The sequence below is a fragment of the Mobula birostris genome, chromosome 14 (assembly GCF_030028105.1).
Source record: "Mobula birostris isolate sMobBir1 chromosome 14, sMobBir1.hap1, whole genome shotgun sequence".
Lineage (NCBI taxonomy): Eukaryota > Metazoa > Chordata > Chondrichthyes > Myliobatiformes > Myliobatidae > Mobula > Mobula birostris.
This window is the reverse complement of record NC_092383.1, coordinates 18,989,379-19,006,840: the sequence shown is the minus strand read 5'-3', so window position 1 is coordinate 19,006,840 and position 17,462 is coordinate 18,989,379. Positions and strand designations below refer to the sequence as shown.

The following is a 17,462-nucleotide window of genomic DNA, read 5'->3' as shown; positions in this document are numbered from 1 at the left end:
AAAGAGAACATATATTCTCTGATTAATTACCTTATTACCTGAATTCAGAGAGAGAACAGCCCTTTTAAGTGGCCCCATTGTGGTTTAAAATTTTCCAGTTGTTAAATAATCCAGGGGCCAAGCTATCTCACACAGGAAAGTTCCCATCTAAGGAAGGGGATGCCCTTTCAGCATAAGAAGTGCTTCCACACAGTCTGAATAGGCTGCAAGGAGGAAATTATACAACAGAATTATGTCACATTATCTTCACAAAGGGCAATTTCACAGAATTAAATCGCAATGCTGAAGCAGATAAAAGAGGTCTGAAGCTTGAAATGGATTACTGCAGGCTGTTCTGAAGTTTTTAAATATATTTTTATTGTACAATTTTGTATTTCGTAGCATTGCACTGTGTGAATTGCTGGAGCATTAATAAATTAACTAGTGATTTGTTACATCTTTCAATAGACAATAAATTATCAGGGTTTTTTTATATCTAGGTTGCAAAGCCATTCATTGTCCTGATAAGGTAGGGCTTCATTCTTAATTTTTGTTTTTACAGTGCCAAGGGTCAATCACTTAGCGTGGAACCGTGTCATGGATCAGTTAAGGGAAGACAGATTTCCTTCTCCAAGAAAAAGTGAGCCTGTTGGGAGTTTACAATGATCCACACTCTAAGAAAAATGCACAAGCAAATAAATCTAAAAGATTCTGATTTCAAAAGTCACAACAGCTAAATATACATATTTATTTTATTTTATTTAAAGACGTAGGACAGAACAGACTCTTCAGGCCCAATGAACAGCATCACCCACCAACTCATATATCTAATGCCAGTCTAATCACAGCACAATTGACAATGACCAATTAACCTACTAACAGGGATGCCTTTGGACTGTGGGAGGAAATCAATGTGGTTATGGAGAGAAGGTACAAACTCCTTACAGATGGTGCAGGAATTGAACTCTGAACTCTGACGCCCCAAATTATAATGGTGTCACACTTGGAATGACTTCAGTTTGCTGACCCGTTGCCTTAATCATTACACTACCACAGACCCTCATTGAAGGCACAATACTCACCAGGGTACACGAACAATAAACCCAGCCAAAGCACAGGTTATCAAAACACAACAGATTGGGTTATTTGGGAGATACCTGACATTCACTGTTGAAAGAAGAATGGTACCATGGAAGGATGAAGTCTACAATTAGTCAAACATTTTAGGTGACGCGCCTTCTAGTGTGTGAGTTAGCATGATTCTTTAGTCAAGGTAAAATTTATTATCAATTTTGCTGGCTCAAAATTCAATTTATTGCAGACATTTACAGGAAAATAAAGTAATCCAATAGAATTTATGAAAAACTATACATAAAGACTGACAATCAGCATGCAGAAGACAAATAGCACAATTTTTAAGAATAATACAGGCTGTGTATTCCTTATCCAAAGTGCTTGGGGCTGGAAGTGTCTTGGTGTCCTGTGAGGGCGTACCTTATTCTGACTGTCCAATGTCGCTTCCATTGTGATTGGTTAGTTTAGAAGCTGCAGCTGCTTTTCCTGTTGGATAGGTGCCTGGTGTCCAGCTCAATCCAGTTCAAATATCCTAGTAAAGTAAAGACATCCGTTAGTCTTGCGAGACAATGGATCTGTGTCTGGAAAGTCTTCACTCTCCAGGACACCAATGTTGTCCAAAGGAAGGGCTTTAGGACCCATACAGCTTGGCATCAGTGTCGTCGCAGAGCAATGTGCGATTAAGTGCTCAAGGACACAACATGTTGCCTTGGCTGGGGCTTGAACTCACGACCTTCAGGTTGCTAGTCCAATGCCTTAACCACTTGGCTATGTGCCCACACATTCTAGGCATATAAAAATAGCAGGTGGAAGGGGCTTGCCGTCTTCTTCACAATACAGTTGGGAAAGATGCACATGATGATTGAGAAGGTATACTCTACGTGCACTTTTAACCGAGCATGTTTGTTGAATATTCAGATTTGTAATGTCCGTGACTTGGGGAACATAAATGCTAGGTCGGAATTTTTACTGTTTGTAAATAAATTATTAATATACCTACTCAAAGTCAGTGCATTTCCTATCTAACTTGCCAGACCCCCAGACATGACAGAACATTACACCTGGATTTTTTTTCAGATTTTTGAATATACAATGAGAAATCTTGGGATTATCGTCATTTCTGACTCTGAGCTTTTGTGCTACAGGGTTTTTATCTTACACTTGTTCATCACACGTATGTACTTAACGGTAAAAATTATTGCATACCATTAATACAATGAGAATATAATGTGTGCAGGGTAACAAAAGCAGCTTCGGGAGAATACCTGAATCAGCTGTTGAACAACAACAAGCAACCGCAGGTCTTCAGTCTCCACCTACGATGACATGTTTCGATCAAAACCGTTACATTAAATGGTATTTGTATTTTACTTTCTTTTCGGTTTAGGTAAAGTAAGAACACAATCAGCATTGTAGACATGTTCTGGTGCTAGAGTTTCTTCAGTGGTGCCTTGAAAATGTAATGCCATTATGTAGGGTATATTAAAAAAAGACAATCAGCATTGTGGACTTGTTCTGGAGTTAGATTTTCGTGATCAGTAGACACTTTAAGAAATTAATGCTGTTCCTTTTCTTAAATTTCGGCAACCAGCCTGCTGAATATTCACAATTACCTTCAATTTTCAGTTTGTCATGATAGATCTTTGCTTCATGATCAGCATGCCATTAAGCGGCAAATTGACGCTACATGATCAAAATCTTTATTTTTCCCTTTATGCAGTATTTTTTTTTCTATTTTTCATTAACTTCTGCTCATTACATATGTGAGGTCACTTCTCAGAATTGTCTGTGCTGCGCAGAGACCTGCTCGTTGTCTGGGAACCTTCCCAGCGCCTTGTGGAATTTTCCATTTGCGACGTCATGTCGGTGCTCAGAAAAAAGAAAATTCGGATTTTGGAAATTCAGATAAGGGGTGTCCAACCTGTACTGCAAACAGGAGAAGCAGTATCACCGAAGGTGAGAAAGTAATCGCAGAAAAACATCTGAAATGATTAAGAAAGCTGTTTCCAGTTACAAAAGCTGTTTCCAGTGATCAAAATTCACATTCTTGTAATGATTGATTTTTCCTCTACCCAATCCCAGTACATATTTATTCAATAATGATCAATAGGACAGGACAAGACAAATTATTTCATTGCTCTGTTATTATTTTGAATTCACTCTGGGTAAAAAGAAAATTGGAAGGTACTTGGATTTGGACAAGGACTGAGATGGGATCATTGTCAGGAAGAAGAGCCAGAAACGCCTGACGCCAGCCACACCTCGAGAGTTTCCATTCACACCCAGTGCTGCAGCTGTGCATAAGCCTGGCTTGGCTTTACGTGCACATGTGTTACCTACAGGACCTGAGTGGAAGCCAGAATGGTAGAAAGCGAGAGAAGCTGAAATTGGGAAAATTACGAGATGCGGGGACTCGGCAGGGAAAGAGACGAGGAAAACAGAAGCTAGGCTGGGCAGGTAGAAAGAGGCAACCAAAGCAGGTTAGGAGGTGTGAGTTGAGTGGATTACAAGGGATAAAGAGATTTTTAAGAGATTAAATTTATTTGTCACATGTATATCAAAACATATAGTGAAATACAGAATTTTGCATCAATGTTCAACACAGTCCAAGATGTGCAAGTGTTGCTATGCACCCAACTACATAGCATGCCTACAACTTATTAAAGCCGAACCACACCGCATCCAATTTCTCATCCAGGCAGTGTACAATGTGCTTACAAACCCATCAAACCCGCACACATGGGGCAAGGCAGAGTCATCTGCGTGCCCACTGTGCTCCAAGAGAGGAACCCTGGAGCACATCCTCAGCGGCTGCGCAAGGGCACTTGGTGAGGAGCGGTACAGGTGGAGGCATGATCAGGTCCTGAAGACCATCGCTGAAGCCGTCAGCGCAGAGTTGAGTGGGCGAAGCAGCCCATTGCCTTTGTCAGAGCTGGGGAGCAGCCAATAGCCGCCAAGAGAACATCTGCAGGCATCCTGACCTCTGCAAGGGACTGGCAGCTGTTGGTGGACCTCGAACGGCAGCTGAAGTTCCCCAACCATATCGCAGCCACCACCCTGCGACCAGACATTGTCCTGGTGTCTGAGTCTACTAAGCAAGTGGTGCTGCTGGAGCTGACAGTCCCATGGGAAGATAGCTTGGAAGAGGCCTTTGAAAGGAAGCTCTCCAAGTACGCAGGACTGGTCAGCAACTGTCAGCAGGCTGGATGGAGAGCGAGGTGTCTCCCAGTGGAGGTTGGTTGTAGGGGATTCGCAGCCCGTTCCTTAGTTAGAGCCTTCAGCATTTTGGGCATCGAGGGAGAGAGGAAGAGGAGAGCCATCCACAGTACCACCGATGCGGCAGAGAGGGCCTCAAGATGGCTGTGGCTCAAAAGAGGGGAGCCATGGAGTCATAAGTAGCTAGCCATCTGGACACAAGCTGGGGTCTGATCAGCCCCGGCTGGGTCACCTGGAGGAGGTTGTATGATGTTGAAAGACCCGAAACACCCGATGATTCCAGGAACATCACTGAAGATGTGTCCAGAAGCATCAGTAGATGTATGTACACAGCATCCTAGGTCGTATGTCTTTGGAAAGTAGGAGGAAACCCACAGGTTCTCAGGAAGTACTTACAACCTCCTTACAGACAAGAGCAGGAATCGAATCTTGATCTTACCGCAGATGCTGTAAAGCAATACACCAACTGCTACACTACTGTTCAGAACTGCTGATGGCAAAACCTGGGAGCCATGAATGGGAGGGGGACTTGGAAACAGATCAGCAGAAATGTAAGATGAGATAAGGAAGAGGGAAAGGAACTCAGAATGGGTGAGGGTGTGTGAGGAAAATCAAGGAGAGATGTTCTGCAATCTTCTAGACATTGGCAGTGCTGAGGCCTGTTCTGTAGGAAGTTCACATCCCAAAGGCACATAAGAGGGGGCGGTTCACTGTCTGGTATATGGCTGAATCGCCCAACACCTTCATTGTCAATCAATGGCCATGGATAGACATGTCAGAATGGGAATGGGATGTGGAATTAAAATGTGTGGCCACTGGGAGATCCTGCTTTCTCTGGCGGACAGAGCGTAGGTGTTCAGCAAAGTGGTCTCCCAGTCTGCGTCAGGTCTCGCCAATATATAGAAGGCCACATCAGGAGCACCGGACACAGTATAGCACCCCAGCCGACTCACAGGTGAAGTGTTGCCTCACCTGGAAGGACTGTCTGGGGCCTCCTCTACTGTAAAGATGAAGCCACACTCAGGTTGGAGGAACAACACCCTATATTCCGTCTGGATAGCCTCCAACCTGATGGCATGAACATTGACTTCTCTAACTTCCGCTAATGCTCCACCTCCCCCTCGTACCCCATCCGTTATTTATTTCTATACACACATTCTTTCTCTCTCACTCTCCTTTTTCTCCCTCTGTCCCTCTGACTATACCCCTTGCCCATCCTCTGGGTTTCCCCCCCGCCTTTTCCTTCTCCCTGGGCCTCCTGTCCCATGATCCTCTCATATCCCTTTTGCCAATCACCTGTCCAGCTCTTGGCTCCATCCCTCCCCCTCCTGTCTTCTCCTATCATTTTGGATCTTCCTCTCCCCCTCCCACTTTCAAATCTCTTACTAACTCTTCCTTCATTTAGTCCTGATGAAGGATCTCGGCATGAAACATCGACTGTACCTCCTCCTAGAGATGCTGCCTGGCCTGCTGCGTTCACCAGCAACTTTGATGTGTGTTGCATAAAAAGTGACTTGACTTGACTTGATTGATAAAAGACAATGTCAAAAGCCAGGCCCACTCTTAATCCCTGCCTGTTTAATTAGCAACTGGAAGAGGTAGTGTTATATATCTCTCACATTTTAGTTTTCAAAAACACAAGAGATTCTCTAGATGCTGGAAATCCAGAGCAACACATACAAAATTCTGGAAGAACTCAGGCAGGTAAGGTAGCATCTATGGAGATGAATTCACAGTCTATGTATCGGGCTGAGACCCTTCCTAATGAATGGTCTCAACGTAAATGTTTCAAATACATTGCCAGAATTGAGAGAAAACAGCGCTTTTCTTCAGTGGGATGAATGTTACAGCAACATTCCTTGTTTTTATGAGTTCTGGAAAATACAGGTGTCCCCCGCTTTTTGAACGTTCACTTTACGAAACCTCACTGTTACGAAAGACCTACATTGGTTCCCTATTTTCGCTAACAGAAGGTGTTTTCACTGTTACGATGAAAGGCAGCGCACGGGGAAAAGCAGCACGCGAAAAAAGTCAGCGGCGATAAAAAAATCAGCGCGCGCCCCGAGCAGCTGCTCTCCCTCAGATTCGGAACAGCATTGTGGCCAGCATTGCTTAAACACGTGCCTGTGAGCAGCTGTTTGCAAGATGTTGGAAAAGCCTAAAAGAGCTCGTAAGGGTGTTACACCTAGCATAAAACTAGACATAATTAAGCGTTTTGATCGTGGTGAACGAAGTAAGGACAAAGTGAGTTTGGCTTGTGGAAGTTGACAAAGATGATGTTGAAGAGGTTTTGGCATCCCATGACCAAGAACTGATAGATGAAGAGCTGATGCAATTGGAAGAGGAAAGAATAACAATCAAAACCCAATTCAGTAGCCAAAGTGAAGTCGTCCAGGAACTGAACGTGAGGCGACTGAGTGAAATTTTCGCTGCAATGATAAAGTACGACTTTAATTTTGAAAAGGTACGTCGGTTTAGGGGATATTTGCAAGATGGTTTGAGTGCTTACAAAGAACTGTATGATGGAAAAATGCGCGAGGCTCAGCAGTCAAGCAAGCCTTCCACATCAGCCACAGCAGACGATGAACCTCGACTTTCGACATCAAGGCAGGCAGACATAGGAGAAGATGAGCTGCCTGCTCTAATGGAAACAGACGATGAGATGACACCCCAGTGTCCCACCACCCCAACCCCCAGGCCGTGGACAGATACCAATTCACAGAGAATGCAGCGGTAGCCGGGAAGCACACAGCACGTCTTTAAGAAAAAAGCCAAAATAAACGTGCTAATTAATTAGGTGCCGCCTGGCACGTAAATGTCGGCCCAGATCAGAGGTGATTGCCAATTGCGTCACCTCTGATCTGGGCTGACATTTACTCGCCGGGCGGCACCTAATTAATTAGCATGTTTATTTCAGCTTTTTTCTTAAAGATGTGTCAGGTGCCTCCGGGCTACCGCTGTACCCCTGCATGCTTCGCGGATCGGTATCAGTCGGCGTCCCGAACGGTGGGGGCCACTGCACCACCCAAACTCCGACAACTCAGCCTAACACAGCATCATCAGTGTGCTTGGCAAGCTGTCTTCCTGATTCCGGTAAGTGATACTACACTTTACATAGATTATTTCGACTTTATATAGGTTGTGTATTTTTATATGTTATTTGGTATGATTTGGCAGCTTCATAGCTTAAAGGTTCCTGGAGAGAGTATTTTTTGCCAACAGTGCTTGCATGAGATTTTCCCTATGGAGAACAGTGCCGGCGATGATTGTGGAAAAGAATTTCTACTTTATATAGGCTGTGTACTTATCATATAATTCCTGCTTTTACTATACGTTACTGTTATTTTAGGTTTTAGGTGTTATTTGGCATGATTTGGTAGGTTATTTTTGGGTCTGCGAATGCTCACAAAATTTTCCCATATAAATAAATGGTAATTGCTTCTTCGCTTTACGATATTCTGGCTTACGAACCGTTTCATAGGAACGCTCTACCTTCGGATGGGGGGGGAACCTGTACTGTTAATTACATATAATTTATATTAAAATATTGCATTGTTTTATTAATGTAAATACCGTATATCACATTGCAAGTTCTAGTTTGCAATTTACATACCAGTAAACATTAATGATGGTCCACTTACTCTTTCAATAGTAATGTTAAAGAATTGTTACAGAATATTAGGGGGAAATTATTTAAAAACCCAATTGTAGAAATTAGATTCCTCCCCTAATCAAATATACGACGTGGAAACACACAGAAAATGCTGGAGCAACTCAGCAGGTCAGGCAGCAACTAAGGAAATAAAGAAGCAGTCCACATTTTGGGCTGAGATCCTTCTTTGGGACAATAAAGCAAGGGGGAAGATGACAAAAACGTGGAGTGAGGGGGAGGAGGCGAGCTGGAAGATGATAGGTCAAGTCAAGTGGGTCGGAAGAGTAAAGGGCTGGAGAAGAAGGAATCTGATAGGAGAGAAGAGTGAACCAAAAGAGAAAGAGAAGAGGAAGGGAACCCAGGGAGGTGATAAGCAATTTAGAAGAGGTAAGGGGCCAGAATGGGGAATAGAAGAAGAGAGGAGGAGTGTTTTTTTTTGTTACAGGAAGGAGAAATCGATATTCATACCATCAGGTTGGAGGCCACCCAGATAGAATGCAAGGTGTTGCTCCTCCACCCCAAGGGTGGCCTCATTGTGGCACAAGAGGAGGCCATGGACCAACGTGTCAGAACAGGAATGGGAATCAGAATCCAAATCTTTGGCCTCTGGGAAATTCCGCTTTTCGCAGGTTGAGTGGAAAGTGCTCAATGACCTGGTTGCCCAGTTTACGACGGGTCTCACTAAGGTAAAGGCGGCTGCATCGGGAGCACTGGATTCAATAGATGGCCCCAGCTGATTCTCAGGTGAAGTGCTACCTCACCTGGAAGGGCTGTGTGGGGCCTAGAATGGAGGTGAGGGAGGAGGTGAATGGGCAGGGGTAGCACCTTGGCCACTTGCAAGAATAAAAAGTTGCAGATAATGACGTGTTGGATGCAGAGGCTGCTGGAGTAGTAGTTAAGGACAAGAGAAACTATCACCGTTAAGGTAGCGGGAAGATGGAGGTGAACGCCCATGTTTGGGAAATGGAGGAGATGGGGGTGAGGGCAGCTTCAACAGTGGAGGAAGGGAAACCCTGTTCTCTAAAGAAGGAGGGCATCTCTGACGTCCTGGAAAGGAAAGAGGCATCCTGGGACAGATGCAGTGAAGACAAAGGAACTGAGAAAAAGAAATAGTATTGTTACAGGAGGTAGGGTGGCAAGAGGTACAGTCAAGATAAACATGGATATTGGTTGGTTTCTATAATATGTCAGTGGACAGTTTGAATTCAGAGATGGAGACAGATAGGTGGAGATAGTGGTAGAAGGTGTCAGAAATGGACCAAGTGAATTTAAGGGCAGGGTGGAAGTTGGAGGCAGAGTTGACAGGCTCATCGTGGGTACATGAAGCAGCACCAATGTAGTGGAGGAAGGGGTTGGGAAGGCTTGGAACTTGGACTGCTCTGTGTCGCCAACAAAAAGGCGGGCCAGTGACCATGGCTACTCCCGGAGCCTTGAGAAAATGGGAGGAGCCGAAGGAAAACCTGTTGAGGGTGAGGACCGGTTTTGCGAGACGGAGGAGGGTGATGGTGGAGGGGAACTACTGTTTGGTTCTTTTATTGAGAAAGAAGCAGTGAGCTCGAAGGCTTTCTTGATGGGGGACAGAAGTGTATAGGGACTGGACATCCATGGTGAAAATGAGGTGGTCAGGGCCAGGGAATTGAAAGTTACTGAGGAGGTTGAGAGCAGGGGAAGTATCGCGGATGTAGGTGGGAAAGGACTAAGCCAAGGTTCGGTATTGAGGCTCTAGTGTATAGTATAGCACACAAGGCCGTTTTTTTAAACTTGCGCATAGTTTCAGTGAAAGCCCCGTTATCTTCACAGTCACGAGAAATAGTTGTGATGCATTTTTTTAAAGTGGCTATAGGAAAAGCTTTTTATCGAATTCAATCACACAAAACCGACTTTCTTCAAAGCATACGTATGTTGGCCTCCCTTCTGTGCAAAACTTTTTTTTCTCTCAGGGCCTTTCTTTAATCTATTAAATTCAATAAAGGCTTTGATTTTACTCTACTTTAGACATTTCTTTTTCATGTAATTAAAACATCCAACATTCCATGCTATCTAAGGAAATATAACGTTCCTCCTTCCCCAGGGAACCACTCCCCTTTTCCACCTCAAAACCTTCTCTCTGGGCAAGGACTTAATTGGCTTTTTAGCTACTTCACTCAGATGATTAGTTAATGCAGCTCGTGACCATGTCATCTGAGCTCCAATGCCTTCCACTTAAAAGTCAGTTGTGATAAATGTTTGAACCCATGTCAGTGCCTGGAACTCATTAGTTACCATTAAACTATGAAAATATTGTGATAGTTTTAGGTTTGCTGGTCAAGTCGTTGGAAGTCCAGTCAGGATTAATAATGAATACAGTAGGAATTCTGATGCCTAGGAAAAGACGAAGCGAAGTGATCTTCTTTGCAGTAGGAATCTTCCTGGTTGTCTACGGAATAACTCATCTCAGTCACAAAGCAGCGTCCTCGTTATCCAGTCGGGGAAACAGTCAACGAATTCGCCGGGCCATCGCGGGTCAGTTCCTTCTGATTATCTTCACAAGGCAGCTGATTGTTTATGCAGTTTTAATAAGTTTTTGTGCGTGCTGATCTCTCCGCTGTGTGGGATGCATTGTTCGAATCACATTGCAATTGACTTAAACAAATACCAATGTTCTGATTCTTTTCTGACTTTATGCAGGTAACTCAACCAAGTGTGTAATATCTCCATCATCGGATTTCCCCAAAGGATTTTTTACGCTGGAAGAGAGAAGAGAGGGAGGCATAATTATTCACTTTATCATCATTCTTTACATGCTGCTGGCTATAGACATAGTTTGTGAAGACTATTTCCTACCTTCCTTGGAGAGTATCAGTGAACGTAAGTGCAAACGTTAACTCCGCCACCTAATCTCTTACACCTGCACCTCCTTCCGGGCTACGAAGTTCAACTTCCCGTTGACACACGTTTGATGCCACTGGGGTTCAAGTGTGAAGCGCCAGTAGCTTTGTCCTGTTTATTTCTGACCTGCGTCGCAAAAGTACCTGATTATTTGCTAATATATTTGCGGTAATATTACTTTGTGTGTCAGTTATATGTATCGTGTTTGCACCTTGGTCTGGAGGAATGTTAGTTTGCTTGGCGGTATACATATCAAAGTATAAATATTCGAAGTAAATTTATTATCAAAGTGAATATATGTCACCATATACAAAGCTGAGATTTATTTTCTTGTGAGCATACTCATAGAATAATAACTATAATAGAATCAATGAAAGACTGCACCAACTTGAGTATTCAACCAGTAAGCAAAAAAACAACAAACTATGCAAGCGCAAATAGAAAAAGATAATAAAAAATAAGCAATAAATATTGAGAACGTGAGGTGAATAGTCCTTGAAAGTAAGTCCATAGGTTGTGGGAACATTTGAATGATGGGGCAAGTGAAGTTATCCCCATTTGAACAATGAGGCAAATCAGTTTACAAAAATCTAGAGAGGCGTTAGACAAGGGTGTGTTTTCTCCCCTGATTTATTTAATGCGTACGGTGAAACTATTACAAAAAATAAGAGACATCTTGGGAATCAAAGTTGGTGGTGAAAACATCAATAATTTCAGATATGCGGATGACATTGTTAATTGCAAGTACGGAGGAAGAACTACAAAACTTAATTGATATAGTTGTTGAAGAAAGCGGGTCTATCTATCAATTGCAAAAAGACAGAATGTATGGTGATATCAAAAAAGAAGGAGAATCCTATCTGCAGGCTGAGAATAAATGGGGAAGACATAAAACAAGTAAAGAACTTTTGCTACTTAGGAAGCTGGGTGACATCAGATGGCAGGTGCGACTTGGACATCAAAAGAAGAATAGGGATGGCAAAAGACACCTTTACGAGAATGAAGAGTATACTGACCAACACTAAACTAGGCATGACAACCCACTTCAGAGTACTGAAATGTTACGTTTATCCGGTTATGTTATATGGCTCAGAAGGTTGGACAATATCTAGTAACATGAGGAAATGAATTGAAGCAGCAGAGACGAGGAAATCTGCAGATGCTGCAATTTCAAGCAACACACATAGAAGGTGAACACAGCAGGCCAGGCAGCATCTCTAGAAAGAGGCAGTTAGTCCTGATGAAGGGTCTCGGCTTGAAACGTCGACTGTCTAGTTAGTCCTGACAAGGGGTCTCGGCCTGAAACATTGACTGTACCTCTTCCTAGAGATGCTGCCTGGCCTGCTGCATTCACCAGCAACTTTTATATGTATTGCTTGAAGCAGCAGAGATGTGAGTTTTGAGGAGGATGCAAAGAATATCATGGACGAAACGAATATCTAACGAGGATGTCATGAAGAAAGCAAACACAAAAAGAGAAATAATGTATGAGATCATGAAAAGGCAACGTAACTTCATTGGACATGTGATTAGGAAAGAGGAGTTAGAATGCACAGTAATTATGGGAAAGATTGAAGGAAAGAAAGCAAGAGGAAGACAAAGACAAATGATGATGGAGACAGCAGCCAGAGAACTGGAAATGAATACCAATGCATTGACCCACTTGACCCGAAACAGGAGTGTGTGGGCCATGGCAGTCAAAGCTCAAACCAGGCATGGCACCTAATGATGATGATGATATGGTTGAATGACAATGAACTTGAATTAATGAGGCTGGAAAACTAATCTGGATGTGTGGACTAAAGATCTGGATATGCTGGATCAAATCCCACCAGCAGTCCAACCATGGAGTTTATAAACTTGAAATAATAGAATTGGTAGAAAAATTACTTGGATTCTTGCTTAAAAAGCTAATTCACTTTCAAATGCTCTGTAGGGCAGGAAGTCTGTTGTCTTCATGTGGGCCTTTGGTAAGCTGCTTGGGAGACAAGGTGCTGGCCACACCCATCATTACGGGTGGAGAATCTTGACTACCCACTAGTCAAGGCCTGTGGAGTTTGTGCAAAATGTGACACTAAAATAATTGCATTGATTTTAACAAATAGTTGTATGGCCATACCTTGGAGGTCATTTAACAAACGATAAAGAAGTTCAAAGTAAAATTATTATCAAAGTGTACATGTCACCATATCTCTCTGCTGCCCATTACGCCACTGGCGTTTAGGGCAGCAATGAAGTTCCTCCATCCCTGGTGGTGATCAGTAGCTCAGTTTTCACTGCTGTCAGTCATGCAAGTTCGGGAGTACCGTCGCACTCAGATGTAGAAGGATTCTTCATTGCTGTTTCTGTAAAAGTTTTGTTTTAGCCCTGAGCTGAATCCCTGAACCTGGAGGACCGATGGACCACTCTTAGTCTGGCCTTTACCCTTTGACCTGTTTGGCATGGGTGACCCTACCAACAGCCAAAGCATGAAGCCCTGACTCCAGTCAACATGGCTCTCCAGGTTATTGAGGTTTGCCTCCAAACCCTATGACAAGTTTGTGGTCCTCTTGGAAGATGTCACCATATACTGCCTTGAGATTACAGGTTGGGGATTTGGGGTCTGATGTTCTTGTTGGTTTTTCTGCGTGGATGCTCTGTTGAGGGAGGAGGTTCGGGGTTTGATGCTATTGTCGCTGCTCCTTTCTGTGAAGGAGTAGGTTGGAGGTTTGATGTTATTGTTGCTGGTTTTTTTTGCGAGGGAGGGGGTCGTGGGTTTGATGTCCCTCTCTCAAAAATTAACATTTCGCCCACCCGGAACCCCGGTCGGCAGCAAGAAAGAGAACACAGAGAGCTGAAGGAGAGCAATATACACCACAGTCCAATAATCACATAAATCTTAGAAATTCAAAAGCATCCCACCACCAGAACCAAACTTATTCCTTCCGTGAACGACGACCACCACGCCACCAACCTGCGGCCTTCTGAGTTCTGCCCACCCGGCTGTCGACCCGTAACCTCCATGGAAAGCCACCACTGATTTCCTCTGCATTCTCCTCGATGCTTCGAAATGGATTCCACCATCGCCTCATGCCCCATCTCGGGTCTTCTCCTTGAAGCAGCTCTTAGTCCTCTCAGGGACAGCAGAGCACGAGAGCATTCAATCAGCCTCCCAACTGCATGTCCCAGGCTCCAACAGTTTCCGAAACACAATCGAGATGAAGAACAAACAGAAGGTGTAGGAAAAAGTGAAGAGATTAGCTATCTGAAAGATGTCGCCAGAGGAATCGTTGTTCGCTGGTGCCACTGAGACTGGAAATCAAGGAATGGTTATTAACCCTGCACCATCAGACTCCTGAACCAGCATGGATATCTTCACTCACCTCAATACTGAACTGATTCCACAATCCACGGACTCGCTTTCAAGAATTCTGCAACTCATGGTCTCAGTTTTATTTATTATGTGCACAGTTTGTCTTTTGCACAATGGTTGTTCGTCTTTATGGGTAGTTTTCCATTTTTTTTTTTAGTTGCCTTAATGTGAATGCCTGCAAGAAAATGAATCTTAAGGTAGTATATGATGACAGATGCTGGTGACCATGCACCATAGAGAGCATCTTAACATACTGCATCTCTGTGTGGTATCTCAGCTGTACAGCAGCTGATAGGAAAGCACTTCAGCGGGTCGTCTCTAGCGCACAGAAGATCATTGGGACACAGCTCCCAGCCTGAAGGACACCTACAGCTCTCGCTGCCTAAGGAAAGTGACAAGCATCTGTAAGGACAATACACACCCATGCAATCATCTGTTTGAACTTCTTCCATCTGGCAGACGTTATAAGATTTTCTATGCCTACACTTCCAGACTGAAAAATAGCTTTTTCCCCAGAGCTATAACTGCTCTGAACCAATCGATCAAGCGTCATCCATAAATTTGTTATATTGCTACTTTAATACTGTTTTTATGGCTGTCATGCATCTGAGTGGCGCTTTTGTACTGCTGGACATTCCTTGTACTGGCTGGTTACTTGATTTTATTTATTGTTTATTTTGTTTGTTTTATAGCATTGAGTACGAGAGTTGCAAACTCATTTTCACTGTATTGGTGCATGACAAATTGTACTATGCAATGACAATAAAGATATTTCATTTCATGTACATATTTTCATAATTTCCTTAGAACTTTGAAACATACAGTGCCTTTATTGTGTCAGTGACTAACATAGCGAAGATTGTGCTGGGGGCAGCCAACAAGCAGGCCCACAACTCACTGACCCTAACCATATGTCTTTGACATAAATGGCAGAAGCTCCAGGCTTGGATGCTTCTGAAGATCGCTGACACTCAAACTGCCAGGAAAAATCAAATATCACGAACAGTTAAAACATTAATTATTGGAAATTTTGAAAATCACTTAAACAATTAAAACCATGAAAGGAGATTTGACTACAGAGTAAGGTTATATTGTTTGAGCTACCTGTTCCCCCTTCAGTCGTGTCTCTGTATAAATTAATGAAATTGGTTTTTGCTGCATACGTCCAGCAATTCTCCAGCAGAATTTTGAGTTTCACTGCTGGACTACAGAGCTAGAAATCATGTGGGAAAACAGAACACAGCAGCAAATTTTCCATTTCCACACTGGAGCTGTAAACATCTAGGGTCTTGGGACTGAAAGCAATATTGTGAGTATATTGAGTTTTGAGCAAGTGACCATAATCCAAAGCATTGGCCTGCCAATTATTTCAGCAGATGCTGAGCAATCTTGGGTATTCCAACTAATTTCAAAGTTTGTTTTTTTTTGTAATTTATTTTTTATTGAAGTTGATCATCAAACAAACATTTCCATAAGATGTATTTCAGATATTGTACATATTATATATCATATAATCGTATTTGCCACAAATCTCCACGTAATATTTATCTGAGGTATACACCTATAGAAAAGAGAGGAAAGAAAGAACAAGCAAAAAAAAAACTATGTACAAGTAGGGGGTGATCTTTTTTTTTACAACATATTCATTGATTTGTGAGAATAAAATCAGGCCTATGAGGTGTTATGTAGTTGAACCATTTTTCCCAGTGTGAATCAAATTGTTCCAACTTATGATTAACAGATGCTGTTATTTTGTAAATTTCAAAGTTCTAAGTTCATTTGTTATCAAAGTGTGTATAAATTGTACAACCTTGAGATTTTTCTGTTTGCAAGCAGCCACAAGAGACCTGAAATAACTTTTTTTTAAAAAAAGACCAACCCACAGAGAACCAGTGAATATGTGTCACCATATATAGCCCAGAGACAGAACCAACAAAGGGTGGGGGGGGGGTCTCACTGTGCAAACAAAAGCAAGCAACAGCATTCAGAACAAAAGTGCATCTATAGATACAAAGCCCGGAGCCGCCAAAGCAGGCCACAGCCACAGCCTCGGCCTCAGTTCATCACACAGTGGGGCAAATTGGTGCTGAGCTCGCAGGTACGGAGGCTGGAGGAGCAGTCTCACAGCCTCGGCTTTGGCCCAGCAAAGAGTGGAACAAATGTCGTGGAGCAGCCAGCAAACTTCCCTGCGTTCAAATCGTCCAAACACTGGGTCGTTACTCGCCGTAGGATGAATGCCCTGTCACTTTGGTACAGTCTGGGCCTGGGCCCCACTGCTCCATTCTGGCCCATACCCAATCATTCCAAATCAGCCCAGACCTTGCTTTCAGTTTACATAGGCGGACTCCAAAACGTCTCCGCTTCGACTTTACTCCACTTCGCACACCCTGACTCCATCTTGGCCTCACTCCGACTTTGCATTGCACCCATCAACCCTCGAGTCAGCCTCTCCTTCACTCACCACTTTGTTTGCTGTGATTTGTTTACCACATTTTCCACAGTAAGTGTCGTTAATGAAATAGTCCTTGCTTTATGAGCTGGTAGCAAGCTGCTGCCCATCTTCAGTAGCGCTGTCTTAAACCAGAAGGTTTCACCACAAGGTTAGCGAGTCTGTGGAATTCATTGCCTCAGAGCGTTGTGGAGGCCGAGTCACTGTATGTTTAAAGAGGAATTTAATAGGCTCTTTACTAGCAAGAACATCATGGGAGAAAGCAGGGGCATGTGGTCAAGAGGGAAAATGTCAGCCAAGATCGAATGGCAGAACAGACTTGATGGGCTGAATGGCCTAATTCTGCTCCAATAACTTGTGGACTGATTTTTTTTTTGTTCATATCACCCATGGGAATTCAATTTAAAACTATTAATAACTTTTTTAAGAAATTAGATTATTAGATTAGATTATGAAGTAGATTAGATTAGATTAATTGCGGTAAACTATCACTGCAAGAAGTGAAGAAGCAAGCAAAGGCAAAGTGAATTCGCAGGATGGGCTCCACTGGTGCGCTGCAAAAGCGACATACTTGGGGTTGGAGCCATGTTGGTTGGAGTGAATGATTTGGAGGGGAGAAGACAGGACAGAGGAATTCCAATAACCGTCTAACCAACCCAGGTACGAGCGTGGATCACTCTAAACGCCGAGCCAAAGTGGAGACATTGAGAATGGCTTCCTCAGCAGTGAAATCCAGGTCCGAAACAAATTGATAAGTGGCATGCTCAAGTCCTGGAGCGACTCACCACAGCGAGGCACAATCTAAATGCGGGCCCATATAGACTGGAAAGGCAGGGTGTCAAGAGTCCAATGAAGTTGGGTCACTTCGGGTA

General features: G+C 43.3%; 1 protein-coding gene across 1 annotated transcript in view; it reads left to right on the top strand.

Annotated features, from left to right (window-relative positions):
- Nucleotides 1–2,899: 2,899 nt before the first annotated feature.
- Nucleotides 2,900–17,462, top strand: part of slc24a5 (solute carrier family 24 member 5) — a 54,201-nt gene continuing 39,638 nt past the window's right edge. The window contains exons 1-3 of the mRNA XM_072278172.1: nt 2,900–3,009; nt 10,211–10,423; nt 10,589–10,768. Of these exons, the coding sequence (XP_072134273.1) occupies nt 10,258–10,423; nt 10,589–10,768 (346 nt within the window). The 5' untranslated portion in view covers nt 2,900–3,009; nt 10,211–10,257. The remainder of the gene's footprint in view (nt 3,010–10,210; nt 10,424–10,588; nt 10,769–17,462) is intronic.